This window comes from Rhinolophus hipposideros (assembly GCF_964194185.1).
Source record: "Rhinolophus hipposideros genome assembly, chromosome: X".
NCBI classification, from domain to species: domain Eukaryota; kingdom Metazoa; phylum Chordata; class Mammalia; order Chiroptera; family Rhinolophidae; genus Rhinolophus; species Rhinolophus hipposideros.
In genome coordinates, this window is record NC_138046.1 from 3636625 (window position 1) to 3653331 (window position 16707).

General features: G+C 53.2%; 1 protein-coding gene across 8 annotated transcripts in view; it reads right to left on the reverse strand.

Annotated features, from left to right (window-relative positions):
* The window catches only part of STARD8 (StAR related lipid transfer domain containing 8), a 63698-nt gene that overhangs the window by 23269 nt on the left and 23722 nt on the right, over positions 1-16707 (reverse strand). For 4 of the 8 annotated variants that reach the window (XM_081041928.1, XM_081041926.1, XM_081041927.1 and 1 more), the window contains exon 1: positions 6653-6836. The exons of 2 other annotated variants lie outside the window; for them this stretch is intronic. Coding sequence is in view for 2 of the 6 variants with exons in the window: in XM_081041923.1 (XP_080898049.1) it covers positions 14293-14410 (118 nt within the window). In the remaining 4 variants the exon portion in view is untranslated. Of the gene's footprint in view, positions 1-6652; positions 6837-14292; positions 14496-16707 lie in introns of those variants that run through there. 2 more of the 8 variants (XM_081041923.1, XM_081041921.1) reach the window with 1 other exon arrangement.

Sequence of the window (16707 nt, forward strand, 5' to 3'; positions counted from 1 at the left end):
CTGTTTGTACTATTGGCTCTAAAACTCAACAACCCCATGAGGTAGGCACATATCTCCAAGTTATAGCTGACAAATGGAGGTTCACAGGGGTTAAGTAACTTGCCCCAACTCACCCAGCACTGTGTATACCAGACTCCCCTGCTCTTCACCTGACACTCTCTTGCCCCAGGCACCGTGTGTACAATTCAGCCCCTTCCCACATGCCCCTCTTTGTACTTCTCATCTCGAAGGCTCTGCTCAGGTGGGGGCCACTCAGGCCAGATGTCTGGGGCCAAGGGCTTCCCAAGCTCCCTGACCCTACCCCAGCCTGACCTGACCGCAGCCTGGAGCAGAAAAGCTGGCTGCAAGCACCTATTTCACACCTCAGACAGGCCAGCCTTTGGCCAGCCCAGATAAAGGACAGGAAATCCTCAGCCACCTCCCCAGGAGGTCGTTCCCTCAACCATGGGAACTGAGTTGCAGCCTGGGCAGAGGTTGCTCTGTGGTAGGGAAGCTGCCGAGTCAGCCCCAGCTGCCTGAGCTGCCAGCTGTGGTTTGGGGGAAACAGGGAGGGCCGAGCATCAGGAGACCTGGGTTCCGAATCGTCCTGCCCTTCTCCTCCCCGGGCCTCAGGTGGAGGTCCCCAAGGACCACAGTGGAGGCAGCACACTATCTATCTTACCCGGCAGCTCTGAGAACAGAGTGGCATCATGGAAGCGAAAGTGTCTTGGAAACTTGAAAGCAATAGGAGGACTCATGGTTGTCATCGTCACTGATTGCTGGAAGAGGAACGGCTGAATTGCTGTTCCTCCCTGTCTGATTCACCCTTCTAAGCTCCACTGTGGGCATGGCTCATATTCATTTCCGGCTTCAGTGCTCCTTAAAATATCCCCTCCCCCACCCCCACCAACTCAAGAGAGGAAACCAAGCGGTAGGAAAGCAGAATACATGGCAGCCTCCACATACTACACTGCCGCCAACTCATCAAGGTGAGCACCTCCTCTCACCACAATTGCCCTCTGCTGTGGGGGCACAAGAAGGTGGCCCTACCCTCTAAGGACTCCCCAGTCATGGGAGCTGGCTGGATCTGAATGCCGAACAAATCAGAGAGAGCTGCATGAGGTCCTTTGACCCAGGATTCTGGGGTTCAGAATCTACCTGCTGGAATCACCAGAAAAAGATATGGGGGGGGGGCTCTTCTGGAAAAGCTCAGAACAGAAGTAAACTGGAGAGTGAGGACCTTCTACAGAGCCATTTCCCACCCCAAGTGCTGCAAGCAGTAGCATGTGTAGAGGACAGTAATGAGGCTGGGAAGGGAACTGGTCCCAGGTCCCGGGAGGAACACCTGGAGAAGCTGAGGCTATTCGGCCAGGAGAAGACACCGAGGGACTCAGGTTTTCTCCTCAGACCCCAGAAGGTCAGAGAGAACAGACTGGGTCCAGATGGTCCCCGGAAACAAGAGCTGGGGCCCAGAGGTAGAAGTCACAGGGAGACAGAGTCCAGCTCGACGTAGAAAGAAAACTTTGGGGCATTCCATGGATGAAAGCAACTGCCTTGCAACACTGCTCCAGGTACTGAAGATGGGTGCACAGGAATTGCATGAGTAATTGGCTGGAAGACCCATGCCTCAGGAGCATTGGACCGCCAAGCATCGTCTGCTTCCTACCTCCGGGGTATCATGGGAGAAAGCGTAAAGGTGACTGGAGCTGGCTATGCTCTTGGCTGGTTCTCACAGAGATCTGGGATCCCAGCAGCACCTTGGGCTGGTACTACCCAGGGGGAGTGGGTCACTCATTAACTTGTGGCTGAATGTGTCAGATGGTGGCCAGCTAGGACACATGCAAACATGGGGAGGGGCTAAACAGCAAACTGCACAAAAGCCCATGCTCAATGGAAAACCCAAGCTCTGGCAGTGCAGGACGCAGCCAGCCCAAACTGACGAGCCAGCTCTCAACTTAGTGAGTGGGCCTGGCAGAATTTGGTGGCAGCTCAGTTTCGCCTTGTGGATAAGAAAGAGGCCTTGACTGGGAATGCATACGTTTACAGCTGGAAGGAAACCTGAGAGACCACTGAGTCTGTGACACCTGCCCTGCCCCTTTTAAAGATGTGAAAACTGAGGCCCAGAGAAAGCAAATGTCTTCTCTAAAGTCACTCATGGAGAGGTGGCTATGGAGAGGCCACCTAGAAGCCAGGTTTCCTGACTATAGTAGGGCCCACAGCGTTCACGAAATGTTGGTTCCTTCTCGTCTCAACAAAACTGCAGAAAACTGCTTGTGGTCTAGAGCTTTCTAAATTGGACCTGGGTCTTAGCCTGACCCTTCCCAAGTCACACAGCTTGTTAAGATACAGGCTCTCTGAGGAAGGCCTCCTCTTTCAGCCATACACACAGGCAGTGTAATTGGCAGTCACATCCTGGCCTGGGGTGGACGGATCCACGGCTGTGCTGAAAAGACACACACAGCTCCATCCCACCCCAAGGAATGGCACACCCTTTGGGTGGGCCTTTCTTGGTGTTTTAGACTTTCAGATTGAGATCATGGGGTCAACTGCTCCTGGAAACACCCCTATCCCATCTGGCTCTGATGCATACAAAGACCCTTACCCCACTGGCCATCTAAATCCGTTACCTCAGTCCCCTCACCCTCTAAGTTCAACGTGTGCCCTTGAAGTAATGTGAAAAACTACTTCTGTTTGCCTAAGTGAAGACAGAGGGGCAGGAGTTTAATTGGCCCCAGAAGTTCCCATGACTGAATGTTTGTTAATGTCCCCTTAGGGGAAGATGAAGGTTCAGGATGGGGTCCCTTTAAGGCCTGAGGTGGACAGGGAGTTAGTTAATGGCCAAGAGGTGACTTTCCAAGGTGGTTATTATGTGGCTCAATCATTAACCAAGCAGTGGCAGGACCCCAGGCTTGTTGGAAAGGAGCCACTTCTTTCCCAAGGACAGCCCAAGGGTAGGAGGCTGCAGGCAGGGCGATCACTTGTGGGGTCTTTCCCTCCCTCTCACAGCCTGATCTGGAGCGGTGGGAAGAAGCCTGGGTGAGGGTGGGAGGGCTGGCCCGGATATGGAGGAAGTCAGCACAGCCTCACTGGAGCTGGAGAGAAAAGTGAGACAGTGAGGGTTTCTATCGTGAATGAGAGAGGAAGCTCCAAGCGGGGCCCTGGCAATTGGATGACAAGTTGGGAAAGACGCTCGTCCTGAATGCATCCTGTTTGGCTCCAAACTGGCCTCAGGGGCCAGGGCCAGGGCCAGGGGAGGGGCAGGAGGATAGCAGCCTCCCAGGAACTCTCCCAGGCCTGCCCACCCAGGCTCCTGGGTGGGCCTAGAACTGGGGAGGCCAGTGGGAGAGTTAGAACTCCCATTTACCTCTAGAGAACCAGGGCATAGGGTTTCCACAAGTGGCCTCCAGCTTCGGCTGGGACCTTCCCTGAGCCTTTCTTCCAAGGTTCAGCTCACTGCCTCTGTCATTCATCTTCCCCTTAATCAAAAGCACTTGCTCCCTGGTCAGGCCTCTCAGGGCAAAATGTCCTCTTTAAACACTGGAAATCTGAACAGCGCCAGGATATCTGGTGATATTAAGGGATTATTTTAGGTGTGATAGTAGTACCGTGACTATTTTTTATGAGTCCCTATTATTTAGAGCTATATATTGAATTATTTCTAGATAAATTGAGGTCTCTGGGACTCATTTCAAAATAACAAGATGAAGGTGTAACTAGGGTAGGATTGAGTAGCCATTGCCTACTGGCTATTGGAGTTGGGTGAGGAGCACATGGGGACTTATTACACTAACCATCTCTACTTTTGTGTGTTGGAAATTCTTCAAAGTAATTCATTTTTAAAAGCCCTCGCCAAGGTAAAGACTTGCTGTGTCATGTATTATTTACACCACTAACTTCCAAACTAGAGATGGTAGAGTCTCTGAAGGTGGGGTCTCACACTGTGTTGGCCACAAGACCCAGCACTGAACATGCACTTAACCATCTGTGTGGCAATTGGTAGTTTACAAAGCACTTGGCCAGGGATCCCCTTGTTTAATCCAGGGAAGCGAAAACCGTGGGGGGACACGGAGAGTCTGAGGGGCCAAGAACACAGGAGCGGCAAAGCCTGCATTTAAACTTCCCTGTGTCCGGCTCCCTCCCAACCCCCGGTTCTTTGCAGAATGCCACCCTGAGCCCCCGAGGAACTTAACATCCAATTCTACAGTCCCCGCCAGTTGCGGAAACAGGTACAGCAACCACCAGCATACCAGTTCTCAAGATGGAGGGTTGGGCAAGAAGAGACTCAACACACACACAGCACTTCAGCCTCTAGTCCACTAATTCAAGTTCACCAGGACCAACACACACACACCTCACTCTCCCACACAAACCAAGACCCCGAGTCACAGATGAATAGAGCCTTAAACACTTCCCACTGACAACTGTGTACCCAGCCCTATGTTCAAGTACTCTGTTTAGGGCTGTGGGGTTGAGTAGCTCACGCCTCTTATCCTACAGGCCTCATAGATTTCAGATCCCCTAGCTGTATTTTACCTGACAACAGCGTCCCAAAGGCTCAGGGCTATGACACTTGCTCCTATCCAAACTGAGAACCCAAGGAAAAAGTTCTCCCTATTCTATTCAAGCCAGAGGCAACTCTTTCTTCTAGCCAGAGGCTCCTCACCCCACCTTCTGCTCAAAGGTGGGGGCACAGCCTGCCTTTGGTAAGCTTGCCAGCACTGAACCTGAACTTTCTGTGGCTGCAACAGGGAGCTCCAGGAGTCTCCTGGCAGAAGAGCATTGACAGCTGCGACAGTGTCCCGATCAGAGACTCTATCCTCTCTTCCCTTTGGGACCTTCTTGTTTTTGTGTCACTGCTGTTATGCCTGGCTCCAAGGGTCCTCTGCTCCCTCTGGAATCCGTAGCCCAAAGAATGGAATTTTAAAACTATAAGAAGACAGAAAGTGTCAAAGTTCAGGGCTCTATGTGCCACTTTCTTTGCTCCTCTGCTCAGACTCAGAAGGTGTTTTAATAAGGAAGCTGCGCCCCAACACTCACACAGGGTACACAGCCCCTCTGCAAACCTTCGACCCCTCTTCTTGCTCTAAACACCTCCAGATGTCACTTCCCAACAGCTGCTTCTCTCCAGGTGCTTCTCTCCATGTCGGGGACTGGACGGGAGCTGCAGATGGTCAGAGAGGTTTTGCATACTTTTCTAAGAGTTGCGTGAGGGGAAGAGAGCAGGCAAGCCAACGGCGGAGACTTAGTGAACTCCATCCACGTGGCACTTTCTAGCCCTACCTACAGAGGTCCAGGGAACAGAAATCCGAAACCCCAAATCCAGAATATAGTTGCACAAAAGCTAAAGCCCAGAAATGAGGGCCAGCCCAGGATGACCAGTGCTATGGTAGCTGTAGCTTTAGAGTAAGAGGCCCCCGCCCCCATCCTCCTCCCTGCCACATTCTTCCCACTTGCTCCATCAACCAGTCAGAAACCACCTGCAACCCCCACCTTCTTTGCGCCCTTGGGCTGCCTGCCCTCTTATCCTCAGACAAGAACTGCCTCTCCTCCATTCCAGGAGGATGAAAGTGAAGGGAAAATTCAGAGAGCAGTAAGACAGATGGTGGGTGGGGACAGCAACCCCTAAAGTGGGGGTGGGAACAGGTCCCACAGTAGGAGTCAGGGTTTGAAAATAGCCCTGGGTGTGATTCATCACCCTCTCCTCTGGATGGAGACAAGCCAGGGCCCTCCAGCCCAACCTCTGGGGCCCAGGGTTCTGCATTGGCCCCAGCCCTCCACACCACCACTACTTTTCCAGCTGGCTTAGCGGCTGTGTAATCACCACAATGCTGTCCATCTGTGTAGCTCCTCTGGCCCCCCACATGTCTCAGAGAAAACCCTTTACCTGCCAGCCAGGAGCAGGGATCCGTGCACCAGGTCACCAAATGTCAGGGCGGGAGACTGGCCCTTTAGATACTGAAATCTAGCCCACCAGCTGAATTGCAGTTGGAAAACACTGGTTCACAGAAGTCGCATGCCTCTCCTAAGGTCACATGAATTAGTGGCTGAACCTCGGTTTCCTGAGTCATAATTCAGAGTCTTGGGAGAAGAGAAATGGAGAGAACTCCAGACTACTTAATTTGGAAATCCCAAAAATCTCCACTAAAAGCCTCAGAAGTTCTCCATCCAAAACCATTTTGGACTTCATGGGGAAACTGAGCCCTAAAAGACGCAACTTATGCAAAGGTTTTCGCTTGATCCCCACAGGTACCCTAACACCAGGAACGTCCGGGGCGTTTCTCAGAAGGGAAGGCAGTGGCTGAGGGAAAGCCCACACGGCCCGACCAGGGGCTTCCTGGAAATACCCTCAAAAACAGAGAAAGGAGAAGGCAGGAGAAGCGGCGTGACCCGGCCACAGAGCCCAGAACCACACCGCCCCCGCCCAGCTCAGGCCCCCCTCCTAAGCCCCAGAGCGAAGGCTCCCGACTCCAGACAGGCCCGGGGATAACGGGCGGGCAGCCGCCTTCCACCACCTCACTCGCCGGGCTTTCCTGGGAGAAGCGCGGCCCCCCGGCGAGCTCACGGGTGCCCCTAGTTTAGGCGACTCCGACCCCAAATCAGGGTAGCTAAAGTGGCTTCGCTCGCTCCCGCCGCGTGGGTCCGGGTGTCCCCCTGCTGTCGCCCCAACTCCTACCTGGAGGCCGCGTTCACCGCATGGGGTTCGAGACCCCGACACAACTGCCAGCGGGCAAGAGGCGAGCGCAGGCGCGACTGCTCCGTCCGGGGCACGCGCAGAGCCCGGGGTCGGGTGGGGGTAACGGTGCCAGCCAGAGCAACAGCTGCCGCGGCTGTTGTCAACCGGAGGCCACTCTTGGCGCAGGTGGGGAGGGAGAGGCGGCGAGCTGGCGGTAGGGACACTCCGCCCACCTATAGGGTCCCTCGACCAATGAGGAAGCAGTCCGGCCCACCGGACTCCCCAGAAAGTCGCACAAATTGTGATGGGCGGGGCTCTTGCCTTCTAGTTCCTCCAATCGCTGTGCCGCTGCCTCTCCCCTCAGGTCACACTCCTGGGGGTGGGGGAAGAGAAGGCGAAAGCCAAGAGCCAGGGACCCAGAGCGAAGGAGCGAGTTGGCCAGGGACACAGACTAATATTTATTGAGCGCTGAATGTGTCTGGCACCGTGTGGCGGTTTTAAGTACACGTGCCACGTGCACGGGAAGGTTCAGTGGCTTCCTGAGGATAATTTACCGGGAGATACAACTTTGGTGAGATCTCAGGTTAGTAGAGGCAACCATGAGAGAATCGAAACATTAGATATTTGAGCAGGAGGTTGCCATTCCCACCTTGATCAAGCCCTAGCATTCTGCAACTTCCCCACTACTCCCAACTCTGCCTCAAGTCCAAATTCTTCTGCAGCGAAATGCATGGAAAACTTGGGGGCACCTGCATTAATCATGGCAGAAGAGCTCCCAAGAGTTGTGACATCATGCACCACCAGAAAGCCCATTTAAATTCAGTAAGAAACAGTGTTAAGATTTTATTTCTCTCATGCCTTTCCTCACAAGGATTCAACACAAGTTCACAATCTTGATTTCTCTGTTGCACTGGGGACTCTATTAGCCTGGGATGGCAGTACCCATGAGCCCATGCGTCCAGTCACCCATCCTCCACATTTACAAGTACAGAAACCGAGAAGAGATGACTCACTCAAGTTTACCCAGGAAATCCACAGCAGGGACAATATCTGCACATGAGTTACTTTCTCCCTACCTAATAGAAGAGAAGCTGAGGTTCCTAGAAAGCAGGGATTGCTTTCATCTAACTTGTTTGCTAGAGTATCCAACACAGATGAGAGCAAAAATGAGTGATTCTTAGAACAGCAACTTTCTTAAGGTCACCAGAGGCAATGGAAGTGGCAGAACCAGAAATGTAGCACTAGGTGCCCCCTTCCTGTCTGGCCTTCAACCCACTAGACCAAACTGGAATTCTCCCACCTTCCTTCCCTGCTAGCCCTGCTGAGTATCAGAGGAGAAAAGATGAAACAAGGTTACCCCCAGTGTGCACCGCTCATTCCTCTCAATGGCAAGACTGCAGGTGGCACTTGGTTCAATGTGAGCCATGTCCCTGTGGGTCTTGGATGTGGATGACGCCTGTACACCGGAACTCACACCTGGGTACAAAATCCCACCCAGTGTCAGGAACCCTTCTGATGGGTGGGGAGGGAGGTGACCTCCTTCCTGAGGCTGGGCTTACATCGGTAAGCATCCCTAAGGCTCTCAGTTGGAGCCAAACTTATCTTGCTTCTGGAAAATGCTAGAAGGACATAAAAGTGTGGGTCCTGCAGTGATCCTAGAGCTTCCCTAAGGGCAGGAAACCATGTCAGAGCTGATTCCTTCCACCCCATGGCACCAAGCACATTTCCTACAGCAATTTCTCAAGTGATGTTTGCTGATGGGTGAATGAACGTCAAATGATTTTTAAGGCAAAACCGTGAAGAAATTACAATCATATGAATAATAAGCAAACCCAACTTGTCTTTTTGTAGATACCTTTAACTGAATTAGATATGATGGGCTCTGAGATACTCAGCTCTTAAAACAAAACAAGACAAACCAGAAAACTACAACAACAGGGAAAACTGCAGAAAGAACAAACACTACAAAAAGAGTACAAAAACTGAAAAAAAAGAGCAATTACCATAAATAACTAGAACGAGAGCTCCACAGTGCCTGGCATGGAGTAAGGTACTCAATAAAAACATCTGTTGAATGACTGAGTGAACACAATAGTCAGGGAAAACTATAATCCTAATATTTGCCATGTGCATTGTGACATTTGAAATGGCCCAAGCGATGTCTGGGCTATTTCTTTGTGTCTTGTTTGATCTCCTTCCCTTACCCCATGAGCTTCAGAAAGGCAAGAAGAGCTCAGCCTCTTCAGGACAAAGATACCGTAGCTCATCTTTTCAATCACACAACTCTCTCTTGCTCCCCAAGCCACCCCCAGCCCTCATGTAAGCTGACGTCTTGCATAGAACAGATATTCAGTGATGGTGCCTGGATCGGATGAGGAGATGGTACCTTTTCACAGGCTCCTTTCTGGGCTGCCTCTTGAGTGCCTCTGGAGATAACTGGAACCATCAGGTCCTTGGCGTCACTTTTTCCACAAGCCCCAGTCTTACATGTGTCCTATAGTGCTGCTGTCCTGGCTGCCTACTCAGCCAGCAGGCAGGAAAATGTAAGTGCATGAGGGCTGCCTGAGGGCAGGTGAAAAGGCCTTGTGGTGCGGGCATGCACCCAGGCTCAGGCTTCCCTCACTCTACCATGACCACAGCACAGCTGCATTGTGCAAAAGGCAGGACCGTCGCTTCTAGAGTCAGACGGCCTGGGTACAAAGTCCAACTCTACCACTAACTAGCTGTGTGACCTTGGGCAAATTACTCTCCAACTTTCTGTGCCTCAGTTTCCTCATCTGTCAAGTATGGATGATGATCACAGCCCTGACCTTGGATGGCTGTTGAGCAAATCCACTGGGCCAAGTCACACTTAGAATGATGGCTGGCACACAGAAAGTGCTTCTAACCATTACACATGGTGACAGAGGCCCCAAGCAATGGTGGAATGAGCCTTGGATCGGGAAGTGGGGCAGCTGGGCGCTAGTCTCAGCTCTACCACGTTATGGCTGTATTTCCCAGGGCAAGTCACTGTGTGAGCCAATCATCGGTTTCTTCACCTGTCAAATGAGGTTAGAGCACAATCCGTGGCAGGCGGAGTAGAGACAACGGATGTGAGGGTAGATTGTAGAGGGCGGTGACAGGAGCAGGACGGCACTAACCACGTTGCAGAGCTAGCTTTTTTCCAGGGCAGAGAGAAACTCCATACGTACGCTGTTACCCTGAGCCTCACTCCACAACACCTGGGTCCCAATAAGTGCCTATCTGAGGACTTACAACAGTCCCTACACCTCCCTCCCCCACTGCCTAGGAATGGGGGTTCCTCAGGCTGTTGTAAGCAGACCCATAAGCCCACACTGGAATGGCTGCGGGTAACGCCAGGAAGGAACCAGACAGACTCGTCTATGACCCTTTTCCATGTAGCTAAAGGAGCAGCAGCAAATAATTCCAGGAAACTCAGCTGGGGAGAAAGAAAGGGGAGTAGGAGCGTGAGGGGAAAATGAATTACACCCGGACAGGCGGGTCCAGCACATGACCGTGGGTGCCCTCACATACATTCCTGCATGCCTCATCCAAAGCCCACCAGCCAGGCCTGTGAGGGTAAGCGCCTGCTCCCTGGTGCTTTGGGGCCCCCCACCCAGCCTCATGAAAGGGGGCTATTGAGCAGGCTCCCACAACGTGGGATACTTAGTTACAGCTCATAAAACAATCCTGAGGAGCTGTGGCCATGGCAGGGGTTTGCACTAAGAGGGGTAGCCAGAGGAGGGCCAGACGTGGGGAGGTGAAGAAGCGGTGGTGAGAGGGGCTTGCAAAGGTGAGGGGCACACAGGCACCTCACTGAGCATTGCTGAGTGGGGGTGGGGCACAGACAGCTAGGTCCTGGGAGGAGTTCAGCTCACAGCCCAGGGGACCACTGTGGCTGTGCTCACCCCATATGCCAGACACCCTGGAACGGGGAGCCCTGTGCTGGGCTGGGAGTCCTGGGCTGCCTGTGAGGGGGAGCCAGGCCCAGGCCAGGGGAGTTTCAGGGGTCACCTACCTCTCTGGGCTCCCCCTCAAGCTACAACACACAGACCTTCATTCCCTCCCACCTGCCTCCTGGAGCCATGGAGAAGAAAGTGCTGGGGTGGTTCATGAGGCCTCCAGGCACATGGACTCAACAGCTGAAGGCAAAGAACCCAGGGCCACCCTGTTCCTATCCCCGGCTCTTCCCCAGACACCCAAAAGCCTGTCCCCTTTTCCCCAACAAACATCAAAGTGTCAGCCTGATGAAGGGCTGGCCCGCTCACATCCACATAATAGACCCACCAGGCCATGACAATGAGGTGGGCCCCTGGCCGGGCTTTACTGGCCCATCTCAAAGGGCCAAGAGGTTTTCTGCTGTAGGCAGGTGAGCCCCCAACCCCTGCTCCCTCAGGGAGGTCTCCCTGCCTTTGGCCCAAATGAATAGGTGAGGTCACCCTGGGCAGAGCACTTGGTGACTGCAGCACAGACACCCGGAGCAGGATGTCCCCCGTCCGCACCCCACCCATTCCTGTCCTTCATAGGAAGGTCACAGAGTGCTGAGGGCAGATGAGTAAAGGCAAACCCACCTCTAACACAAGCCCCCTTGCAACCTCCCCATGCACACATACAAGCAGCTGAGCCTGGAGGGACCCTCCCTCCTCCCCCTCCCCCAATGTCCCCTGTGCCTGATTTACTTTCAACCCTTACGCTTGTTTCTCCCTGGCTAGGCTGTTTCCTCATCTGGAAAAGCAGGGCTGAGCCCTAGTTTCTCGAGTCCCTTCTTTCCAGTGTATTCTCTGCTTCCGTGAGCTTCTCTGTGTGTTCCCATGTGGGTGGGGCTCCCAGAAAGCCAACATTCATGGGGCTTCTGCGGGGGTGGGGGGGTGAGGGACTTCTGAGGATGGGGAGTAGCTGGGCTCCAGGCCAGAAAGAGCAGAGGAAAGAGAAAAAGGAAGGGGGTTGCTGAGGCCCAGCCAGCCTAGAAGGCTGGAAACCTGGCCTCTGCCTCCAGCACTGCCCCCAGCTCACCCCACAACAGTGGGCACCCAGAGCCCTTGAGCAGAGCTCAGAATCCTGCCCTCTTGCCTGGGAACCTTCCACATGGCCCTCCCTCTGGGTAAGGAGCTCCCAAGGCAAAACCTGGGAGGGTAAGAAGGAGATAGAAAAGGAGGAAAGAGGGGGCTCTTCCTTCCCACCCACAGGCCCCACCATCAATCAGCCTGACCGCACGTGCAACCAGATTCTGTGCCCATGAAGTTGGAGGGCTGCTCGGGCAGGGGTGGAGGGAGTAGCTTTTACAGGCTCTGCGCAGAGCCTAGCACAATCCAACCCTGTGATTATGGGTCTCTAGAGCTTGGCAAACTCAATTCAAGCAGACAGAGCGGTCCCCTGGACACCTACCCACGCTGGCTCCTTTCCCCGAAGGATAGCCCTCAGAGGCCCCAGGATGACATCAGGGAGAGCCTAGGAATTGTTGTGAGGCTCGAGGGCTACTCAACAAAGGGTCTGGGCTCTTCCTGGCCCTGGAGTCCCTGTCCTTTCTCAACGGGCTCTTCTCCAAGTAGAGGTCTCCTCCACCACCACCTCCCAATTTTCCCTCTCTCTCACTCTCTCGCTCTCTTTCTCTCTAAATAAAAGCTCTGATCTGACCTTCACCCAGGCTGGGGCTTCCCTATGCATATGAGGTGAGACAATTAAGTTCACGAACTCGTCCTAGAAAAAGTGCTACATACCTCATTGTTGAATATCACTACGGTCACCTTCGAAGGACTCCCCTGGGGAAGCTATGCACCGACGTCAGTGCCTAGTCCACCCTTCAAAGCAATTTTGGAACTTTTTTTCTGGAATGGCCATCAGAGTTGTCGTCATATTACCCTTGATGTCCTGAATGCCATCAAAATGTCTTCCTTTCAATATTTCCTTTATCTTCGGGTAAAGAAAGAAGTCATTGGGGGCCAGAGCAGGTGAATAGGGAGGGTGTTCCAATCCAGTTATTTGTTTACTGGCTAAAATCTCCCTCACAGACAGAGACCTGAGAGCTGGTGCATTGTCTTTATGCAAGAACCATGAATTGTTGGCGAAAAATTCAGGTTGTTTTCATCTAATTTTTTCACACAGCATTTTCAGCACGTCTAAATAGTAAACTTGGTTAACTGTACAGTTGGTACAAATTCATAATGAATAATCCCTCTGATATCAAATAAGGTTAGTGACATCGGTGCAACAAGTTCGCGAACTTAATTGTCACACCTCGTATGTATCAACCTGTCAGTCAACATGGGCACCCGGGCACCGGCAAGTGGCTGGGGCAGAGAACACGGCAGATGGGCCTGACAGCTGGGGTCCTTATCTTTGTGGAGCTCCTGTGCCAGTGGGGGAGGCAACAGCAACCCCAGAGGGAGAATGCCCAACTCAGACAGATGAGCAGCCAGGAGAGGTCCCGAGGACTGGGAGAGAGGTGGGGCAGCAAGGCTCCCAGGTTGGACACCTGATGTCTCTGAATCAACAGACCCCCAGGAAACACCAGGGAAGTGAATCCTGGGTCCCACTGCCACCAAGACTCCTGGATCAGGGGCAGGACACTGCAACTCTGGCTTCTACCCTGCTTCTAACACAGATGCTGTGCGACCTTGCTGAGAGTCTTGCCCTCTCTGAGCCTCGATGTCCACATATGTACAACCAGAGGGTCTGATCTGAGCATCTCTGCAGGCCCTGTCCTTCAGTGTGTTCATGTTCCATGACAATCTATGTCGAGAAACCCAACCCAGTTTGCTATTTCCTCCGTGCCATTTGGGCAGGAGCAAGGGAGAATTTACTGGGGAAAAGAAATGGGCAGAGCCTGGAAAATTTTTTAAGTGCTCAAAGAAATATATATTTTTTTCAATTTTTCAAAAGACAAAGTGCCAGGAACTCTGAGACCCGCTGGAGTGAAAACAGGCCTCGGGATGGAGCTTTTAGTCATTTCGATCTGACTAAAAATGTGCTTGGGGCAGGGGTGGGGGGGCTTGGCTGTGTCATGCAACTGGGGAATAGAGTTAGGCAGTAAGGGGCCCTTGGACGGATGGTGGAGGGGGGTGTAGGGAGCTACTGAATAGGTAGTGAGACCTAAGGATACGGAGACAAAAAGAGAGCTAGAAGGACAGACAATGGAATAAATAGTAAAAATACAGGCCGAGGGTCAGACGTACAGTGGGACAGGAAGACAGACAGGAGGGTGGAAGTGCGATACCAGAGGCAGAGAGACAATGAATAGGAATAAAGGGAAAAGAGCATACTGTTTATTAAGTGCCTACTGTGTGTTGGTAACTAAAATAACGTTCTTTTTGAGCGGAGGCTGAAGGCAGAGAGAGAGAGGTGGGGAGGGACGAAGCCAGACGGACAGTTGGGATAAAAGGACGGGGCACCTTGAGACAGAGCAAGAGTGGGTGAAGAATTAGAAGAAAGCAGGCGCGCTGGGGTGGAAGGTCTGAAAAGGGGGACTGCCAGCCAGGGGTGGGGTTTAGACAAACGGACGTAGGACTAATAGATGAAAACGGGACTGGAAGCAAAGACGAGAGGCCCGGAGCTTGGCGGAGCGTCCGGGAAGGCAGCGCCGAGGCTCTCGGCCAACTGCAGCCGAGCCCTGACCTTCCGCAGGTCCACCCAGCTCTGTTCACCTGGTTTCCAGCGCAGCGGGTCGCCCCGGGTGCCCTTCACACCCCACAGCGTCCTCGGCGTCCACGTCCGAGGCTTCGGAAGCCGCTGGGCCGGCCCCCAGCCCCGCGCCTGGGCCATGCGTTGGCCGCGGCTCCGGAGCGCACAGGCAGGCAGCGAGCCGGCTCGCAGGATCGCTGGCGCCTCGGGTGGTTGCACCCGGACTGAGCCCGCAGCCCGGGAAACATCGAGGGAGGGAGGGGCTGAGAGAGCCACTGTCGGCTGGCCCCGCCCCTCATAGCGACTAGAAAGTTCCACGCCCCCACCTAGGGCAGGAACACCCCCCGCCTTCTCTATCCTATTCTGGCCTCAAGTCATCTAGCTGCGATAGCCCGATAGCCCGATTCCCCGATAGCCCGATTCCCCGTTGCCATCGGGCCCCCTCTCCGGTTGGAGTCACCTTCCGACCCTTTCCACCCCGACCCCTATTTGAGAGGTGTCTTACTACCAATCCCACTCCTTCCTGCTCTCCCACCTCAGTGCGAGAGTGAGGGTCTTCTTAGTCCCCAGGGCAGCCTCTCCGCCGCCTGTCTACCCCAAATCTCACCAAGCACGTGAAATGGCAGAAGATCTTGTGCATAGGTCAGATGCGGAGGAGAACCGTGGCTCCCACCATCTTGGCAGGCTGACACTCACTCCTCACCACCCCCTCCCACCTCACCCCCACCCCCACCCCCACCCCGTTTTCCATCTGACCAGAGCAACGGGAGCCCGACTTCCAACAAGAACACCTGGAAAGGCTTCTAATACCAAGAATCCCTGGATCTTATGAGCAGAAGCGTGTCTTACAGACTCTTACGTTATAGACGCAACAGTGAGGCCCAAGAATGCAAAGACGTGGCGACCATCTAAACGGGGGGGAGGGGCATTAATTATGTCCACGTTGCAGGACTGTTGTGAGGACCCAAAGGGGCTGGGCGTGGTGCCCCGCTCAGAGTACAGTCTCTGCAAAGAAAGATTCACTTTTGTTCTCAGAGATCGGCCCTGGGGGTCTACAAAAAAAGCCTGGATCCAAGACACTAAGTTATATAACTTAAATTCCCTTACCCCTAACCTCCACCCACAGCAAGCAAACTTGCCTTACCTGATCTGCCTTTGTTTACAATGGAAGGAGCACAGAAAGCTGCTGACTCTCAGACCTGTTCATTTGCACCCCACCTCTAGTGGTGGCCAGTAAAGGAGGGCAAGATTCTAACAGCGGCTCTGCACTAACTGGGCACAGCCTGGGCCATATTTCCTCTCTGAGCCTGTTTTCTCATCTGTAATGTGCGGGTAATAATCCCATAGCACAATGGGAATCATGATGAGGGAACACGCAGGTGAAGTTCACAGCCCTTCCCTCCACCATCTCCGTACCTTGTGCCACAAGACCGGCTAAAGCAACCTCATTTGGGAGGGACAGGCTAGGAAAAGGAACAGGAGTTCGTGAATGGAGGTGGGTTTATCTATAGATTGGCACCCACTTTTCATGGACCCAATGTCAGGGCTGGTAGGGAATGAGAGATTAACATGGTGATTGCCGTGCCATTTATTCTTTTCCACAGGGCAGTCCTGGCACACAGTAGGTGTTCAGGAAATATTTATTGAATGCATTCTTCACATGGGGTAGAGGACTTGCCCAAGGTCACATAGTGAGTCCATTTCAGAATCAAGACAGACCTCCTGTGTACTCCTCCTTCTACTAGGCCAGGCTGCTTCATGGAATTCTTTTTGGCTTTCCTCATATGATCATAAATCAGCCCTCTGACCTCTCAGCAATCCCCATTCCGGACCAGCTCAGCCGGGATGAACAGCCATTGGGAGGCTCCTCTCTGTGCCCAGCTTGGTGCTGCCAAGCCTTTGACTTCTGTTTCCAACAGCCCCTGCACTGCTCCTGCCACAAGGGCAAGTTACCTAACCTCTGAGGAAAAGGAGGCCACAGTCAGCTTCCTCCAAACACAGGAGTTTCCCTTTTGCTCTCTGGTGGGGCTGGAGTGTGGGACAGCCCTGGGCGGCAGCAGCCTAGAAGGAAGGGCGGCAGCAGCCATTTCCTACCCTGCTAAGGCATCTCCCTCCCTGGCCAGTCCCTCCCCTATTTCCTGAGTTCTGCTGCGTAGGCCCCAGCCAGAACGGTGATGTGAAAGCCCTCCAAAGCTGAACTTGAATCACAGAACCTGGGAACTGGAAAGGACCCCACAGGGCATTTATTCCTACCCCGTCCCCATTGCAGGAGTGCCCTCTGTTAGAAAATCCGATCTAACCTTTTACAGCTTCAATTTCCTTCTTCATAAAAGGACAGGATGACACCCATGTGACAATGTTGTTGTAGGAGGAAATGTGAGAAGGGATTTAATAAAAGCTAATGTGTATTGAGTGCTAACTCTATGCCCAGCGTGGTT